At 38.4% G+C, this 20,373-nt stretch overlaps 1 protein-coding gene across 1 annotated transcript in view; it reads right to left on the bottom strand.

Annotated features, from left to right (window-relative positions):
* Positions 1–551: 551 nt before the first annotated feature.
* The window catches only part of LOC136364138 (gamma-aminobutyric acid receptor subunit pi-like), a 37,760-nt gene continuing 17,938 nt past the window's right edge, over positions 552–20,373 (bottom strand). Inside the window, exons 6-9 of the mRNA XM_066323789.1 lie at positions 16,989–17,126; positions 7,393–7,545; positions 6,342–6,535; positions 552–932 (exon numbers count right to left, since the gene is read on the bottom strand). Of these exons, the coding sequence (XP_066179886.1) occupies positions 618–932; positions 6,342–6,535; positions 7,393–7,545; positions 16,989–17,126 (800 nt within the window). The 3' untranslated portion in view covers positions 552–617. The remainder of the gene's footprint in view (positions 933–6,341; positions 6,536–7,392; positions 7,546–16,988; positions 17,127–20,373) is intronic.

Here is a 20,373-nt window from a genome sequence, read left to right as displayed (position 1 = left end):
TTAGCTCCAGTCCATTTCTGTAGTCTGCCCTGCACTTACTGAGAAAAGCCATTGATGACTGTGGGAGTTCTGTCTAAAGATGTAGAAAGATCTTAACACATATTTGTGACCCAACAAAGATGAACAAAGATTGTTTGGTTTGTGTTGGTAGCTCCTGTCTCAAAACTGTTTCTTGCTACATAGCAAAACCACTTTGATCTGCAGTGAAATATTTCCTTATACAATGTAGAAAATGTATGCATTATTGACAAAACTAGAAGGAACTGAGTACAGAAAGCAGAAAAGGAAAACGACATCTCATTTTTTTTACATTTATTCAGTGGAGCTCAGAAACAAGAATAACTTATTTTACAAAGTTGAACATTAAATATTAAAAAAAGAACTTACTGGCCTTTGATAAGTAGTGTCATATGGGACATGCATGCTAATACGAAGCCAGTTTTGGATGACAGACATTTAAAAGCAGATAAGTGAGTTAACAAAATTTTCAGACACACTTCAAAAGGTGGCAAGTCCTTTTATACCCCTTTATCGAAATATGGCTTCTCTATTTTCCAGCAACTTCTCCTCCCATGTCCACTTTCTAAACTTGAAATTAATATTACAAAACAAAATATTTAGAAGTACAAATAATACACCCAATAAAGTACATTAATTATGATGAATGATAATGGGAAAGAGAATCTGGCATAGTTGTCTATGTGGTAAGGATTTTTAACATGGAAGCAATCAAAGATACAGAAAAGTCTTTTCATTACGGACATTGCTGAACTACAAACACTGTGTTGACTCCTTTCCCTTTCTCTGTCAGTGCTGGTTTGTTTGCTTTTGTTTGAATCGGTCTTGTTCGTATTGTCAGGGGCACTGCAGCTGTTTGTCACTGCTGCCAGAACTCCATTCCTCTCTTCCTCATCATCATCATCGTCAATAATCTGATAGGGAACAAAACAGCAGGTACTTCAGTGAATGTTTCATCACCTGTTTACTTTACAGCTGCAGCAAATGGGATTTTTTCTCATGACTCCTCCTCTCTCTCACTCCTCGGTTTCAAGGACAAGCACTTAAATGCACCAGGCAGCTCCTTTCAGCTCTCAAAGCCTCCATTTACGGGGAAAACATTGACTTAAGCAACGCCATAGAGCAAAAACTTTTGAAGAACTCAAAAGCAAATCTGGATTTGTTCAAATATGGACAAGGAACTTTACTTAAGACAGCAGCAAATCCCTGAAAGGCACAACAGTAAACTGCCTCCTGGTTAGGGCAAATACTGGCAAAGGTTAGTGCCCAGAAAGTGTGAAGGCAAAGCCCCAGCCTGGAGATGGAGAAAGGTGGGGGAACTGCCAGACCAGCCAGTTGAGACTCTGGTTGACCCCAAATCAAGCACCCTAGGATACAAGACACTCTCCTTGTGTGCAACTGGCTACTTCATTCTGGTGCTTTGTGATAAAAATCAAGTTACTTTAAAAATAAATAGGGACAAGCCACACCCACAGCTGATTTAATACTAGATAGCTTGAGATACTCTCTGTCAAGTCCTGAAACCCATGCCTTAAGTTCAAAGTTATGCTTGTGTTAAGAATATTTTTATGTGCTTCACTGCATCAAGACAGGTCTTTGGAGAACGTTGTATAAGCCTTCTGGTGGGTTTTGTTTCTTTGATTAGAAATGGCTCAGAGCCATAAAGTTCATGTATGAAATTTTCACCCTTTGAAGTCAGTGGGTTTTCTGTTACTGACTCAGAGGACACAGGATTAGACATCAGCTGCAGCTTCAGCTCTAAAACTGCCTTGGAATTTCTGAGTATTTAGTTTGGCTTGGGATATTGCAGAGACACCAGCAGAAACAAGCTACAAAGTCTGCCTCCAATTTTGTATCTAAACTAAACCTTAATATGTATACTTTGAGGAGGGGTCATTCTAATTCAGGTAGGCACACATATAATTTTAATTTTCTCCCGATGCTTTTATTACCTCCCAAATCAGTAGGTGGCATAAATGTAAGACAAGTCTAAAAAATTATTTGTGAAGGGCAGAATCTTTTTCTTCTGACCAACTTGCTTTTTACTTTTTGCATCATGAGAAGAAACAGCTTACACAAGGACAAACTTTCGAGAGGTTAAAATGTACATCACCGTGTGCAGCCAGACAAAAAGCTCATTTAGGTATATCCCAGCTATTAAAGTCAAAGAAAGCTCATTAAGCCACCTAAGTGGTCTCCATGCCAGTAAAGAACTGCTCTTCTGCCCAGGGTGCACGTGTACAGCATGAGCCTTGAGTCTTCTTCATCTAAAATTACTGACAGCCTTGAAAATTAAAGTGGAGTCTGGACAATGTCCTCAAACTTCTGTGAATGAGTGAAGCAGAACAAAAGGTGGTAGAAAAGAGATTATTGCAGCTTTCCACTTCCAATTTTTAAAAAAATACAAACCTGGGATATTTTATTTGAGACATAAATGTAGCTCAACACAATGTATGATCCTAAAAATACACAATATCATCCCAAAAAACCTTGGTCATCCTCCACCTGGCCTCCCACATCTCTGTGTGAAAGGCTGGGATAAAAATCTGTCCATAAAGCATTAAGAGGATCAATCCAAAAAACTCCAGTCTGAACCTTAAATAATCCCCAGGTTAGTAGTAAAATTCAAACCTTGAGTTTTTACTTGAGGCCTGACTCTGTTATAAATATCTTTCTCTTCTGCTTCAAAAAGTTCAGGCAGCTGAGGGGAGTGCTGGGGATGGCAGAGGAGCCCTTGTCAGCAGCGCCTGGCACCTGAAATGAGGCACTGGAGCAACAGCCTAATGAACGCACTCAGCACCTCGAAAGTTAATAACATAAAGGAACCTGACAGAAGAGTCCTGACTTTTTTGCCCTGCTTTCATCTTTCATTATAACATTTGTACTTCAAAACCATTAGGATTTGGGGCATTGCTCAGTTTAAAGGTCTATTTTTCTCTCAGGTAGGGCTGGCTACAAGTTATTTAGAATTAGTTTTATTTCAAAGCATGAAAGGACATTGTGTACGTGCCACTTTTCCTTTCTCACAACTGCATGTGAGCGATTCCCAGGAGGCTGATGTGCTATTAGGCTGTTCTTGACTCCTTTCAGCTCCCCAAGGGGCAGCTCTTACTAAAGCAGAAAATACCATAAGCAGTGCACATGTACAGGATTCTATTTGCAGAGCAACAAGGCAGGGCTCTTGCAAAACAGAGGGGAGTTTACAGCAAAAGTGCTGTATCACACAGTTTGGAAAGGAGATAGCTAGGCTAGAAGAGAGCCAGACCTGCTAATTTATAAAAAAAACTTGTGGAGTGGGATTATCAAGGGACTTTTCCGGATTGTTATGGAGAACTGAGCATGATGAAAGACTGAGCTGGTTTACATTATGTCACGTAAAGAAATTGTGTTGTGAGTGTTCAGTAGTGGCTCCAGTTTTAAATGTCACACTAGGTTTTTTCTGGCAGCTGTCAATGAGAAAATGGCTAGCACTTAGAAGGGCTCTGCTTAGATACCGAATTGGTACCATCCAGGAAAGACGCTGTGCATCACCCAAAAAGCACTGTCTATGACACCTGCTACTGTGGCTGCTGTTTACACTAAGTGAAGTGTTTGCTGACATCCAAGAGCCAACAGAACTGAGGATATTTGTCACTTTCACTGGATAATAAAGCTTCTCAAGTTTAAAAATACTTCAACCAAGAGTGTTATGTACCTGGGGCTTATGTGGTGCTCACAAAGACTGCATGAGGCTTGCACAGAAATACCACAGAGGCTGAACATCACACTTATAAAATCATTTTCAGTTTTCAAACTGTTTTCCATTCTGCCTTAAAGTTTGAGGTTTAGGTAATAGACAGAGGAAACCCAAGAAATATTTCTGTGCTTTGTAAGAGGGCACAATTAATGCCTTTGTACAAAAGAGAATAAACTCAGGAGAGGCATCAGAGGATGCCTCTTAAGCAGCCTGTTGCTCTGGAGCTGATGTGAATGGCACATTCTGCCTGACCTTCCTTGCAGCAGGTGGTTCCTCTGATTTTGCCATTAGCTTTGAAGGTGTCTCTGTGGGTCTTGGTTCACACAAAGTGAAACACTGCAAGAGCATGGATACGACAAGCTCTTTCACCAGTTTGTGTTCTAAACAGGAGATCTCAGGGGCTTCAGAAGGGGTTGATATGCCAGTGTCCAACTTCTTCAAAGAGTGAAGTGGGAAACAAGTCAGTAGAACTAATTCCTATACAAGAGAGAGGGTGACATTTCCATTTCACCTCCTACATTTATTTAAATAATTCTGAGTGCAAATTTTCTATCAGCTCACATATGGGAATAACAAACTGGGATGTGAGATTTCCAATTAACCTGTGTCCACAAGAGAATACGATAATGAGGACAACACATTTACGGTGACGATACTCGCACATAAATTGCTAAGTACCTGCTAGACAGTGACATGAGATTTTAGCTGGTATTTTTGCCCTTGTGATGCGTTTGTTTTTACAACAAGAAATGAGAAATACAAGTCAGATGTGCTCTCCATGACACACTGCTCAGTAAACTGTGCTTGCCCTTGGCTACTGTAGGAAAAGGACATGACAAGCATTTTACTTATTCTACAGAGTCACAAGCTGATCTAACACCAAACAACCGTTCCTTCTCTTATATCCCTATCTTTGTGTGGGCAAGAAGTGCATTTGGCTTGCTTGCCCACTCCTTTTGGTCATTAAGTTCATCACAAACTTTCCTTTCTCATTTTATGGCTGTACCTCCACGTCCTTCCATGAACATTTTTGAATGTCTACAAAGTTCCCATGTCCACCTCATCTGCAAGCATGAGTACCTGCTCCAGATGAAAAGGAATCTGACAGAGGCAGGTGAAGGCAAGGGCAGTATAAGTGCCCTTCATAGATCCAAAGATGCTTAATCATCCAAGCACTGAAACACTTTACTTTCTCACCAAAACCTCAAAGCAGCTTTTTCCCCCCTACACTATAAGCAAAATGACAACCACTTACTTCACAAGATGGATATGCTCACAGGGAATTGTCACTGATGTTACCTAGCCAACAAAAATTACTTACAGGCTTTCCACTCAAATCCTCCCTCGAAATTGAGTGTTTGCCCATTTGCAGATAATCCCCTGATATACCCAACAATAGCTTTAGCATATTCTTGTGCATTTACAGGACCTATCTTTCATCCAAACAGCCAAAATCTCATATTAATTGATGAACTATCTAGACATACCCCCTCCACACACATATTGCCCAATTTTCAAAAGGTTTTGAAGCTCCTCCACTTGAGCTCAATATCCTGTTTCTTGAGTTTATTAAGCTTTGCTTAGGCATTTGTGATGCTCTGATCTAATTTGGCTTAAACAGTTAACAATCTTTCTTCTTCTGGACATTTATCCCTACAGCACTCAACCAAACTTCTTTCTGCCTTTTTTTTTTCCTTCCTGTTATTCTCATTTTCCATGTTTTACTTTTTTCTATTAATCCAGAAATTTCATAAGCTGCTTAAAAATTTCTTTTTTATCATGCATATTAGGTTCAGTTCCATAATTAAAAGCTGCAAGACAATCATGATTTAGCTTCCTTGTGATTTTTTTTTCCTTGCTTATGAAAGCACTGCTACACACTGGAGATGGAAGATGTGACAAAACTTCTTCATGAACCTGTCCTCATTATTTCACCAACCACCAGACTCAAAAATACCTATGTTGATTTAGTCCATTTTTATTTTAAGTATATTTCACAGTATTTCTGAGTTGTGAGAAACTCTTCAGAGCCACAAAAAGCACTGTTATAATGCAAAAGGGAAAATGAATCTCAGTCTGAGTTCAGGTGCAGCTGTTGAAAGAAAAGGTGAGAGCAGAAGGCTGCAGGAACCTGATATACCCAGCACATGAAGACATCTGCCAAGAGACTGACTCATGATCCATCTGCAGGTTTCATAAATTGAATGTGATAAACTCTTTTTTTTCCATATTGCAGCACGATCAAGTCACCAAGCTCAGGCTAATTTTTGAACTGTGAGTAGATGGTATTGCCTGGGAGACAAGAAGTACCTGTGATTTTTTTGAGACATCTAGAACATTGATAAATGCCATAAAGCCTGTACAAAAGGGAGAAGGAAGAGTGCTTCAGTTTGTTTGGTCTCTTCCAAAAACACTCCAGGTATATAAATATTTTTTCTTTTCCTCAAGATTATTATGTTTACCTGTCCTAATTCTAAAAAAGAAACTACCTTAAATACAATTATCATTCGTGCTAAGAGAATTCATTCTTTTTAGCAAGGGTAATTTAAATTGAGTTTGTAGGACAATAACCAAATAAATAAAATACCTTTGGAAGTTCCTTTGAGCTGAGTTGGTGCAGAGTGCAGAAATGAGTCACAGCATACTCTAACAGTGCTCCAAAGATGAAGCTGAAGCAGATACCAAGGTACACATCAATTGCCTTAATAAAGCAATTAGCATTTGGGAGTGAAGTCCTGGCCCCCATCATCAGTGTTGTCATCGTAAGGACTGTGGTGACACCTGTGGAATGGAAAAATATATGTTCTAGTATAAATCAGATGGCACTGAGGGCCTCTACTGCAAGCGCCCTACTGCAGGAGAGTTGTCCTGGACCTGAAATTCAGGATGCCATAGCATTTAATGGGTCACGTTTAAGGAAGGAGACTTTAAAATTAACTTGTGACTCCTAAGTTAAATGCTTAAAAACAGTAACAGAAAATGCTAGCAAAGCTGAGAAAACTAGAAATTAAAATGAGAGAGATTTTGGTGTCATGGAATGTGTATTTATGATTAACACATTAATATTGCAAATATATGCAAAAGGTCCCTTTAAAATATTCGGATATCATTTTGCTCAGTGTAGTTGCCCACTGGCCTCATTCAATGTGAAATCCTTTATTCCCTGTTCTGTAGGAGTGTTTTTTCCATCCCACCTGCAGCCTGATCAAACCTGATTTGCATTCTTTCCCTTTCAGAATATCCTTTATTTGAAATTAATTATATTTAATCTCTTATAACTCTCTTGTTATTCATGTGTTAATTAGTATGTATCATTAGACCTCACAAAAGCCTCACAATTGTCTGTGCATGCCATGTATTTGAATATGTTTAAATTATTTCCAAAATGACAGTTTTTTACTTTGCTTTCAGCGGCCTCACTGCCTGTAAGCCTCCTTCTTGGAGTTGCCAAAGGCATTTTTCTTAGTTAAAGGATAACAAGGTTTTAAGGGAACTCCACTGAGTACAGCAAACCAAAAAAGTAATTTCGTAAAACTCAGAAGGGTTTGCAGCTTCAGGAAATGGACGCCAAGTACGTGCAATAAAAAAGGATCTTAATGATCCACCCCTTGGTTTGGGTTGGTTTATCAGCTTCTCACCTATGCAGATTCTGGCTGGAACCGATGTCTGGCTTATCCAAAATGATACCCAGGAGAGCACGACCAGGAGGATTGATGGTACATATGTCTCTAATATGAAATACAAGATGTTTCTTTTGAGTTCAAAGTGAAACACAAGTTTTGGGTAACGTCCTGTAGAAGGAGCAGGGAAAAAAGCATTGTGAAGGTGCAATTCATGAAAAGATCTTTGAAATAACAACCTGTATTACTTTGGTGCACTAAAGCTTTACAAACAAGTTTTTAAAAATTAAACACGGCACTGAAAAATTCAGATTGAAGACTCCAAACTGAAGGAAACAATCAAATATGTGACATTCAGTCACCATATCCAGCGCTTTATTAAAGACACCTTGAATTGGAAATTAAATGAGATTAGTGAAGGAAGAAATAAATTCATCAATGTATGAAAAGGATGTACCATTATATAACACAAGGCAAGGAAATTTGAAATCACATATGGATTTAACTGTCACAATTCATAACAATGAACAAGCTAATAAATGAACTAGGGTTGTAAGGATTGTCATTTCATGAAGGTGGCACTGGTTCTTACTTTTAACTATCTCACATATCCAGTTTCTTTTTCTTTTCTTTTCATTTACTATTGCTCAAGATGTGGATTGAGGGTACCTGCTCTGAAATTGCTGGCCTACCTCTTATATTCCACTTAAACCCAAGCAGTATCTTTGCATCCTCGTGATCTATTTTTCCTCTGTATTAGTGCATTAGAGTGTTTGTGCTGCCCTGAGTAGTGCCACTCTTGTGGCACAAATTATTTGCTTCTAAGTGAGTGATTTCCAGAACATGAACTTTTGGGATCACAGAGTCAAATACTGTGTTTCATGAGGAGACAGCACACTCATAAGCAAAACCTGAATTTCTTATCCAGCTCACTAACTGAGCAAAATTTGGCCGTGTTGAAGCACACAATCTGAAGTTGTTACCAGTCCAATGCATCATGGCAAAACAAAATCTTACTTTTTAAATGGGCAGAAAAAACTTCTTTTTCTGAAGTTCCAGGTTACAAATTAAGTGCTATTAAGTTTTTACAAAATCATTTTTACACCATTTGCATGTCAGTGAAATATCAGTGAGAGACTAATGCTTTGTAGTCAGACAGCTTTGGCTTCTGCTATTTTAATACAAAACCTATTCTCTGGCACCAATGCTGCCTGCTGCGAGTCAGGACAGAACTACGGAACAATGAATTTACTTTAGCAACAACAATATAGGCAAAGACAGGCTATTTGTGCATCCCTCAGGTGTGCTGTGAGACACAAAGAAGTGCACCTTTAAAAGCTTGAAGTGCAAGCAGTGGATGCCAAGAAATGTCTTATTGTTCCCAGATGAGAAAAAGGATGGCTAAATTTCCATTTTTAAAAGCATTGTATATATTGCATCAAGAGAACAATAACAGGATTTTTAAAACAGAAAGAATTGCAAGATTATGTAGTCTAACCCTAATCACAAGGCACTAAATTTCCTTAATTATCCCTTGCTTTGAATTAAATCATTTTGGTTGGAATAGAGCCCACCTTTCACAAAGACCTGAAAACTTAATCTGAGGATGTCTAGACACACAGCCTCCACCATTTCTCTTGGTAAATAATTCTGTATGCTAAGCATGAATGCATATTTTCTAATATTAACTTGTTTTCAGTTTTCTGCCACAATAACCATCTCTTCCCTCCTGAGCTAAATAATCCTGTGGTAGTTAGTTCCTTCTCTTTCCAAAGGTAGAAGTACACTGTATTTAGTGTTCTTCTTTGTAAATTCAGTATATTGAGATCCTCAAGTGTCCAACTGAAAGAAAGGATACAAACATTACACTTAAATTATCTCCATGAGGCAAGAGGTACAAATATGTTTTACACCATTGTCATTTTTACGTAAAAAGAGGGACATTACACCAGTGTACCACTACCAAGGCTGTGACATTTACCAATACAGTTGTTTCAATAAATGTCATTTTGCTTACCAAACCTGATTTTAAGTGTATGAAGACCAAAGTAAAGCCCTCAAAAGTCAGGGAGTGAAAAGCTTAGAGATGACTGTGTGGCTTTACTTTCTCTGCACTCATCCGTGCTCTGAAATGACTCAGTGCTATGGAAAAGCACTGAGTGTGTACAACAAAAGGCTGCAGCACAAAGCACATTTAAGGAAAGAGAACAGGATACCCCACAAAAGCTGTTTGTGTTGTGCTTCTGTCTGACCACAGGGGAGGATGTGCTGCCACGTGCCCAGCAAAGGGGAGTGAAGAGACCAGACCATCCTTCCTGCAGAGTGCCACGGGCACCTGGGATTTCCTGTGGTTCGGCCTTAGAAGAACTCGTTGTTAAGAAGGAAAACTCTGAAACAGCCAATGCAGCCATACGATAACACCCTCTCCTCGTTAGTGCCCTACAGCTGTATCTCTATTTACCTCACTGTAAAAGTCAAGTGCGTACATGGGAAGTTAGTTCAAAATATCAAATTTAAAAGCCACAGTTTGCAATTTCCAAGTTTAGACAAGTCCTTTGAATATTCTGGTGTTATTATTTTTTCTGATGCCAGAAATTTCTGAAGTAATGTGAACAAAGAGAAATAGAGATGTAACAGCTTATAGCTGAGTGGCTTTTGGGGAAACAAAAAAAAGAGGCATTTCTCTAACCTTAAGGCTTTCTTCTTGCCAGAATCCAAAGACATGGACATGATAATAATAGTGTCAGCATTTCTCTAAAGAGTTCAGAAGAGCTTTTATAATGGAAATTTTGAAGCAACCTATATATAGAATTCATGAGAGCTCCTCCTCTAATAAACTGAAGGAAGCAGTAGTTGAGAAAAAGTATTCAGTGCATACTTATGCTAAGGAAATGAGCAATGGGATAAAATGAAGATAGGGAAATATTGCAGTGCCTTTTTCATCTACACCACACATGTACCAAAAGTTATCATTAAAAAGAACAGACTTGCTGCTCCTGCTGCGTGAGCTGCATATGAGAGAGTGATGCTGTATCTCATTGCCTTTGACTGGCATATCTGAGACCATGGTGCATCAGCCAGATCCAAATTGAAACAGGTTTATGAAATCCTAGTCCTGACTTTACTAGAGTTAACTCAAGTACAGCTGGAATTAACTCCTCACAACTGTCAATTTTGCCACTTGCTTGGCAACAAAATACTTGCATTAAAATGAAAATATGTTTTTTCTTCCAAGTTTCTGACCCATGACAAATGTCACCTCAGTGTGAGACTGCTCTGATTTAAATTTGTTAACATGATACAAATAATTTCTGTGCAGATATCTAACTGCAGCAAAGGCACAGCATTTGCATTTACCAAAGCACTGAATTACTCTGTGTAACACTTTCTCAGATGAACCTGAACTTAAATGACTGTCAATATATACACACTATACACACCACAGTGAGGTATCCTACTTAGGTGACCCCTAAGCAAAAGGACATTAAGCTGAGCAATTTGGGCTCCATAGAATCTACAAGAGAGCAGAAGTATAGAAGTAGACAGAAGCTCTAAGTTGTAGATGAAGAACAGACCCAAAGAGCAGATGACAGTCTCCATACCTACTCTAACCCTCTCTACTGCTAAGTACTCTAAATAATAATAATAATAATAATAATAATAATAATAATAATAATAAGATCCAGTTGACCATTGTTGTTAAAATGTCAGAAAAATTATACCTGCACAGGCTCTTTCTGAGTAGCTGAGCAGGCCTAGGTCTAGGTCTGAGTCAGATCTTTCTGAAGGCAACAAAAACTATTTTATGTCATTTTGTAACTCTCCATTGAAATTTGGCTTTTGGCTCTTAAAATTATATTCTAATTTATGGTTCTCATTATCAGACACTTTGTATAGACTTGCCACTGATGACTCTATCAACAATAACGATTGCTGCACTGCTTGAGAAATACATAGGCCTAAACAAGCTTCCTTTTCACCCTAGGTCATTCATTCTCTGATGATCCCATTAATCTGTGATGTGTGCCACCAGCTGATGGCAGAATGCTGCAGCTTTGACCTTTTCTGCAGCATCTCTGACCAGTGAATGGTCCCAGCAGAGGTAACTAAGGAAGAACTGATTCTCTATAAATACTGTCAGCAGTTCCTAATTTCCACCCTAAGTGTTTTGGGATGGGACTGTCTTCCCCACCACCATTTCCTGTGGACTTTCTGCTGAACTCTGCTCCATTAAAATACTTCTCAACATCTCTCTTTACGTAAGAAGCACTTTGGTGTCCTGCACAGGGGTGTGCAGCCAGGCACAAAGAGCATCCTTTTCTCTCTCATGAATTATTTATGCTAACCCCTTGGGTGTCTGCTAAAATGTGTGATGTACAACTCACACAAGCACGTCAGTGTAGTTATACCAACGCATCATTTCCTTCTCATCTTTTATCTTTTAAGGGCAGAGGACAGGAGAGCTTAAAATAGATTTTACTGGTTTAACTATACACTGAAAATGTAGTTTTCAGTATGCAATTTTGTTACTGGTTGTTTACAATTAACATAGGCAGTGAGTAACCAGAATGTCCCCACTTTTCCATAATAAATAAACTGTGCAACTGAAATGCAATTCTCTGATTGCTGCAGGATGCTAAGGGTGTTAATATAAATTGCTAATACGTTATTACAGCTCATTTACCCCTCTCTCAGAGAAAAAAAGAGTTTTCTCTCCATCGTAGTCTAGATCTTACAAACTATCTCTCTTCTTACTTGCTTTTTAGAGGTGAACTAAAGGAAACGAAAGTTCAGGCCAGCCATCTCAGCATGTGTTTCATCTTCAGGAAAATACTTTCCAAAAAGTAAGTTTGAAATTCAGATTTCCTAAGAATGAAACAAACCATTTTGTGTAGTGCATGTGTGGACATATATTTATCCACTTAGCTTACCTGAAAAAAAAATTATGCCACCAAAAGTTTAGTAAGTGTTCAGGTGTGTTTATGTCTATGCTATAAAGATTTCAGAGGAGTTAATAAAAGAATGCCTCCTAATACCCTTGGTATTCTTTCCATTCCATTTCCATATGGGTTTATATTACTGTAACTTTTTCAAAATTTTCAGAACTGTTTTCTTTCTAAACTGTTCTACTTTGCAGAAGTATCTCAGAAACAACTCATGATGGAAAACATCAGCTCAAGTGGAGAAGCTTGTTTACAAAGAGGGATGCTATGAGCTCAGAAAACACAGTAACAGATAGATATGCCAAGGTAATTCTTTGAATCTTAGGTGAGGCTGACTGAACACTCACCAAGTAAGATTATTGCTGAATACAGCTCCGGGTTTCTTTGAGAGCCCTGTATGGCAAAGAATATGTTCTCAGAAGTAACAATTGGAGAACAATCGCACGCAATAAAAGAACTGATAAAGGGAATGGGGGAAGTTGTTCAGTGCACCATACCTCATAAGGAAAACTGCTGAAAAACCTAGAAAAACTCGATTATTAATTAAATAATCCCCTGAACCTTGGGAGACTGAAGATGAGGCTGTAGGATAAAGCAAGGCAGTGCTTATATTTAGAAAGAGACCGTGATTGATGAACATACACACTTATACAAACTTTATGTAACCTACATATAGTTTGTATACATTTTGATTTCAGATCACTGATTATAAACGAGAGCAACTCCTCACTGGTTTAGCTGTGACATCCCCCCTGAGAGGCTGATAACAGGCAGTGGCCAGGGGACCAGAGAGCTTCAGCACTGCACAGCCACACAAGGGCTGACGGGCCTCTAGCCCAAGGAGGCTAAAGCAGGATTTGAGATAGACATCAAAACCCTGGCAGCAACTGCAGACAGGAACAGCAGCCAGCTCCCTTTGCAGTCTTTTTACAGAGCAAATATCTTGTCTTTGTGCATCAAGGAGCAGAGATTTAATTTATGCTTCTGTCTCTTCTTTCCTTCTGTTCTGCCAAAATAATACTGTTTGGATATGACAATTTGTTGACTTGACATTTTCAGAGTGGGGACGTGCATCCAGAGCCCTGCCTGCCTGACGTGTCTCTCCCTGCCTCCTGGGCTGAAGACTCAGCATCAGACTAGACCTGAGCAAGATGAGCCTCTTCATTCCTGCTGCTGCCAAGGACTTGACAGGAGGGCTGAGCAGTGAGTGCAAGACTTAAGGAAAGATGCTGGGAAAAAAGCTATCAACAGGCAATTAGACTGAAGTTTTAAATTATGTTTTTGCTTCTTTCTCCAACTAAAAAGGGAAATTGAGATTAATTAACTATCACTTGCTGTGAAAATAGAAGCATTTGTCAACACATAGGGTCTGTCCTGTGCCCAAAACTGTTCCCTAACATGATGACACATCTTGAGTGTGTTATGAGTGGAGTTAGCACAATGAAGAAGAGGATTAGAGTTCAAAAATATCTCACCAACTATTATAACCCAAGTAAAACAATGGAATTCAACAAGTATGAAGTCCTGCACTCAGATGGGAGTAATCAGCTTCCAGAGCTCAGAGAATATGTGGTTATAGGGCAAAAAAGGAGACAGAGAACTAGGAGGAATCACCAGCTTAACAAGTTCAAAAATGCATGATAATTTTCTGCAAGAAAGGCAAATGTCAGCCTAGAATGGATTTCATGGAACACATCAAGCAAACCCCTTCATCCTCAGAGGATATCTAATGGGAACCCATTCCTGGGTGCTGCATATCAGCAAAGAAGTGAGAATTCAACGGGAGTAAAGTAGCAAAGACAGTATATCTAGAAAATTGTTTATATGAATTAAAAAAGGAAAATTTTTGGTCTAAGAATAGATATATCTGTCTTGAAACAGTGAAAAGGCTGCTGAAAAATAGCAGGACATTTATCTTTAAAATCCACATAATGGGTTTGAAATGCAGCAAGGAGATCAAGATTAGACATGAGGAAAATATGCCTGTAATAAACACCAGGAAAAAATCATCTAGGGAGGCTGTGAGGCAGATGCTTTGGAGGTTTGTCTGACTTACTCCAAAAACATCTGTCAGGAAGTAGGCTGCAGATATAGATGACCTTGCCTTGTGACATGAGAATAGATTAAATTATTTTTTAATGTATTTCAGCGTTATTTCTAGAATTATTTTTACAAAAAGCTGCACTGTAACAGTCCTTCATAGCTTTTATGTTTTTCCAGTAAGAAAAGCAAGATTTTTTTTGATTAGTATTTATTACTCTGAGAATGCAGGTGGTGTTGGCTGGACAGCTAAAATAAAAACCCAGCAGCCACTTATGTAGACAATATGGTTTGGGAGTCCAAGAGTTTATCAGTGTATGAAGAATGAGGATTATAGTTAAAGACATGTAGGAAATGGTTCTAACAATTAAATTACCCATGTCCAAAATGAGATTGTTCTGTACCAAAACAAAATCAACACCAAACTCCAGCCAGAAATCTAGCTAACATTATTCAAAGTGACTTACTATTATGTGATTACAGTAATGTGATTACTGTTATGTGATACATGCTGTTCTACAAACAAGATTAATCCACAGTGTCCTTTTCTTAAATTTACTGAAGTTACTTATGCAGGAATTTTTGCTGACTGCATTTTGAATTTGGCTCTGTCAGTGGCTGTATGTGAACTTGGGTTTTGCACTGCTGTACAATATTTCACTTGCGCAGCAGCTCTGCTCTCTGTTCAAGTTCACAGAGTATCAAACCCTGACTGCTTTTTTTGCTGTGTTAGGAAATACTACACACAACTCTTCTCTCATAACTCTAGCTTTAGTCCTTTGAATTGTAGTGATTATAAATAGCTGTTATTTATAACATAATTGTTATTTATAAGCTATCTATTAATGGCACTGAGGAAATGCAAAGCATCATTTTTCATTTCAAAATTGATTACACAGCTCCATAATCTGGTTGCTTTTTCCTTTTAATATGGCCTACAGTAGGCATTGCTTTCCAAAAAAACTGTAGAAAATAGCACCTAGTTCAAAATGACTCAATAGAAAATTAAGAGGATTAGGAGATTAATTTTTAAAAGTACTGCACAGAACTTGATAACACAGCTTTCTTGAACAGAACTGGAACAAGCAGGTGTGAGAAATTTCAATCAGATTAATTTGTGTGTCTTAAAATGTATAATTAAAACAGAAAGTGGCTTTTGACTTCATACATATGCTTCCTGCCAACACAAAGGGAGGAAGACAGCATCATTTACTGGAAGAGTACAGTTCATCTGATCATGCCTCTTCAACTCTCATTGGAAGCTGATTTTAGTTTTTTAGTTTTAGTCTATTTGGTTAAACAACAAACAAAACCAAAAACAAACCAACCAAAACAAACAAACAAAAAATTAAAAAAAAACCCCAAACTTTTTTGTCTTTAAACTCCTGATTCTATGATACAATGTGATAGGAATTAAGCAGGTTTCCTCTCCCACTGCCCTGTATGGTGAACAGGTCCTAATACCCTTCTGGGCAGAACAGCAGTAAAGGATTATTCTTCTTTGATTGAACCTGATGCTGCTTACCCAGAAGCTGTAAAGAGGAGGAAGGCAAGCAGATGCCACTTACATAAATAGCAAGAAACTCTGTTATCCTAGAGTCTGCTGGTATGCATTTAATTTCTACTTTTACATCCATTTAGAGAACTTTGACTTTTTAGCCTGAATTAATACCTGAAATTAGATCACAACTTTCTCTGTGTTTTGTGTTATTCAAGCAGAAATATCCAATAGTGGAATAGAGAAACTCTGTTTCTGCCATTCAGAATTAGAAATACATCCTCTGGTGAAACTGCAGTTTTGAAGGACGTGTCGGCCTTGATTTAAAGATCACACCCTTGTGTGGGTGTGCTCGCTTGAGCAGAAGAGAAACTGGGTACACAGTGAAGAGCAGCAATGAGAGAGTAACTCAAAGAACAAAAAGGTTTGGCAGGTCTTGAACTCCCTGAAACTCTTTCAAAATCTCTGGAAAACAATCAAGAGCACACTGTTCCCTGAGGTTACGTTCTGCAGTTAGAGGAAATTTTCTACAGCAGTTTCCTAAGCTCAGCAGATGAGCAGATCTGTGGAAACACTCCTGACCCTTCCCTGGGCAGAGGAACCCCAGGCTGAGCCATCTGCTCCCTGCTGCCCACCTGGGCAGAGGCTGCCACAGAAACAGAGCAACTCCTACAAGTAGTAGCCATGAAACTCAAATTCCTGTAGCTGTGAAAGCACCCAGCATATTCCTGGAATTTCCACAGATGAATAGAGGCTTTTGAGTTGCCTTATAAAGCCAGAATGGCTGATCTGAGCTGGGTACCCCGAGGTCCCTGCTCTGTCTCCAGTTTAAGTGCCCAATTACATGCTCCTCTTCCTTCACAAGAGCTCTCCCTGACATTTTATGGAAGGAGCAGTAGATTCTTGGTTTTAATTCTCTAGATAATGTGTAGCCTCCAAGAAAATGCTTGCTCTTTACATTAGCTCCGTCTCTGCTTGTAACTTGAAAAGTATTTATGGCTTCAAGAATGTAATTATTAGAACATGAAAACTGTCATTCTAACAGAAAGCAATGTGCTCAGTTCCTTAATGTGCTCTGTTTCCAAAGCCATAGTTCAAACTGCACCTAGAAGGTGTTATAAGGGTGATTTTACCTGTCTCATACACAGCCTCAGTTACAGAGGTGAAGTGGTCTTCTACTGTGTACTGTGCCAGCTGGAGTGTGTCCAAACCTCGAACTGAATCATTTCCTCTGGTCCAGTAAAACATGACATCATTGATGTTATAACCCCCTGCAGTAAGACACAAACCAACAATAGTGTTTATTTTACACAGTAATTAATTTGTGTTGAGCACACTTATGGTTCAGCTGTTCCTTATTTCTGTGCCTTAAAGTACAATTAGACATAAACAATGATGGACTTTGGCAGATTTTAATGCCTGTTCATGACAAAATTTCCAATAACATGCAAAGTCTTGAAAGTTAAAAGCTGATGTTTTTGGAGGTGGTCTTTTCTTATCATCTATTTCAGTACAAATGACAAACTAATAAAATAGATTAGTACCACCTGGAACTCTAAAGGCCAAAAGCTACTAGGCTCTAAGAAAATAGAGCTTTTATGAATTACTGCATATGAATTGCCAGCATTTTGACCACACATGAAATGTGTCGTGTGGTGCATCCCAAGATGCTGTTTCTTAGTGCAGTGCATTGCTCCTCATTCCCACAGAGATGAAGGGATGAGGAGAGCAGCAGAGCTGCTGCTCACTGCTGCTGTGCTCCAACCTGAGCTTAAATCATCACTTGGGACAAGGCTTTGGCTGAAGAGCTTGGATTCTTGCCAAGGACACCAGCTTACAAGCTGATGTTTCTGCAGGCTCAACAGCATGGCATCTTCAGGGGCCCCAGGAGGTTCCCTCTTAACCTTCAAGCAGTAATTAGGAGCTGGATGAATCATCTATCAGAAGGCAACTGTGTTTTGCACACACTTGTCAGGGTGCAGCACAATCATAGCTAAAATACCTCTGTAGCTTTTCCCCATTACATAAAAGGCAGCCACTTTACAGACTAGTGTATATGATTAATTCAAGATTATGTTAATGTAATTTACATGTTAACAGGGAGCATTTGAACATCTTTTTTCTTTAGCTTACTTAGATCAATCATTCTTGTATTTGACAGATTTATATTGTGTGAGTTAATAGCTCAGCTTAGGGAACAGAAACATGAGCTGATGATTATTTTTAGACTTCAGTCAACTGTAAGTAAATTACAGTGAGACAATAATGCAATACATTGCACAAGGGTATATGCTCCAAAAAGAAAAAAGCTCAAGAATCACAGAAAAAAAGAGACGTATTAAAACAAAAAAAAAAGTGCCTTTTAATATTTTTTAAGTTAATAGGGCTTTTTACTGCAATGGCAAAACAGAACTGATTTCTTCAGCCATCTCATGTAGGAAAGATAGGAGTTCATAAATGCTACTGTAAGGAAACATGGGGCTGGTTACCTATTAAATGACAATTTCACCTGAAAATTCTTTCACTGGTTGTTCTTTAAATATAAATTTTGTTTCCACTGTCACTGGCAGCTATATGAAAAGATATCATGGTCTGGAATCTCCGCTCACATTATCACATTTGTAGCAATCAAAGCCAAAGCACTTTCGTGTCAAAAGAGTAAGCCAAAAACATATGCATCCAGGCTAAGTTTTCAATTCCCTAAAACCACATGCTGGGAAATTTCCCAGATTTGTGAGATATAAAATAGAAGTAACATTTTCTATAAACAAATGGTTGCATTGTCCTTAGTCAAAACAAGGAGGCTCATAGAAGCGGTTTTTATGCATGATTCCAGCCATAGATTCATTTTACTTCCTTTCAGTATAAATAAACTGCAGACATTTAAATACAGTTTAAAGAACTAGAGAGTACCACAGTAAATTCCTTTTTATTTTTATAAGATATTCAGCCTTCCATGTCGTGCAAGACAGGAGAAGTTCTTGGTGCCCACATGAATGATAATGAGCATATTTTGAAAGAGAGGTTATTTTGCTTTTTTCCCAAAATATTCTCCTTAGTGGAACAATTAGTAGTTTGGGTGATCCTTCCTATGAAAATTCTTTGAGTATAATATTTCCAAAACTCTTAAGAATTTTTATTGACAGAGCCTTCCCAGTAGTCAGTAAAGTTAAATGGCACAGTGCTCCCTCTGTGCAAAGTTGTTCCTTATTCAAGGGATTAATATTTTACTAATTATAAAACATTTCAAAAGTTTATAGAGACAAAATCCCTAAGACCATGTTATTTGGCTTTTACAAGTAATCTCTATTCTCTTTATGTGACACTGAGGTTTTATCCTAGCTAATTCCTCAAGCCCAGAATGTCTCATTCCTGCACATTGTTGATAGAGTATGAGCTGCTAATGTCAACAGGGTTAACTACAGAAATAGTAAATTTGGGATTATACATTCATAATGCCTAATACAAATTAGTTTCTTTACCTTTCTGTTGCTAATTTTAATTTTCACTGATTGTCAAGCACAAGTTAAGTGCCTTCACATGGCTCTTCACTGAATAAATGATAAAGGACAAGTTTAAAAAGAAATAAAATTCCAGAGATGGGCCCAAGGTATGAATATGTATTTGGACTGGGGGTCTGTGTGAGTGAAATGTGAGGACAAACCCTTCAGCCCAGCAAGGATCAATGGTGGTGTTCCCTGCCACATGGCAGAGAGCAGGAACCCCTCCCTGGCAGCACCAACCAAAACAGGAACCCTCCACTTCCCCAAATGTCGCAGCACCCGTAACAACAGAGACTCAGAGGGGCAAGTCTCTGTTTCTTATGCCAGCATTACTTTCTGAACTGTTGCAATAAGGGGAAAAAACCCAATAGGCATGTTGGCCAAAAGGTGTTTTGCTACGTAGAAAGTACAAGTCAATGAAAGTTACTAATTAGCAATAGCAGAAAAATATCTTGGAAAATTGGAAAGGTCACTGGGGATGCTTTATTGTATAAAGTCATTACTTCATCATATCATGACATATTTGTCTTTATATTAATAATCACTTAATAAAAGCCTAACTCTGTTTCAGCTCAAATATTTGCTATAGATTTTACATTTTATTTATAAGCATCAATATTTGTGCAGATGTGTGTGTATGTCTGCATTCACAATTCTTAAACCCAGGCAATGATCTTGGCAAGCAGTACGATAGGAGCATGATGACATTATTCATCTATACATTAACACAGCTTATCCCATGGGGAAACAGACCTCACTTCCAGTCTACCCAAAAGAAAGGATTGCAGTGCATTGATGAAAAAGAGGCCACAGCCCAAGGTGCACTCTTTCCTTTTTGTATTTGTTGCTTCTATCTGTTTTCCTCAAAACTAAACACCAATGTAATGGGAGCATTTGTTGTGACATGACTGGGTGTTCCCCTTGGACAGGAGACACTTGTATGCTGTTGAAAAAGCAGATGGAATTAATCTAAAAAATGCTTGGTTTTAATTATATGGGGAATTCTCCTTTTTAT

Source organism: Sylvia atricapilla, chromosome 8 (genome assembly GCF_009819655.1).
Source record: "Sylvia atricapilla isolate bSylAtr1 chromosome 8, bSylAtr1.pri, whole genome shotgun sequence".
Classification (NCBI taxonomy): domain Eukaryota; kingdom Metazoa; phylum Chordata; class Aves; order Passeriformes; family Sylviidae; genus Sylvia; species Sylvia atricapilla.
The sequence above is the reverse complement of the archived record's forward strand: the minus strand, read 5'-3'. Positions and strand labels throughout refer to the sequence as shown.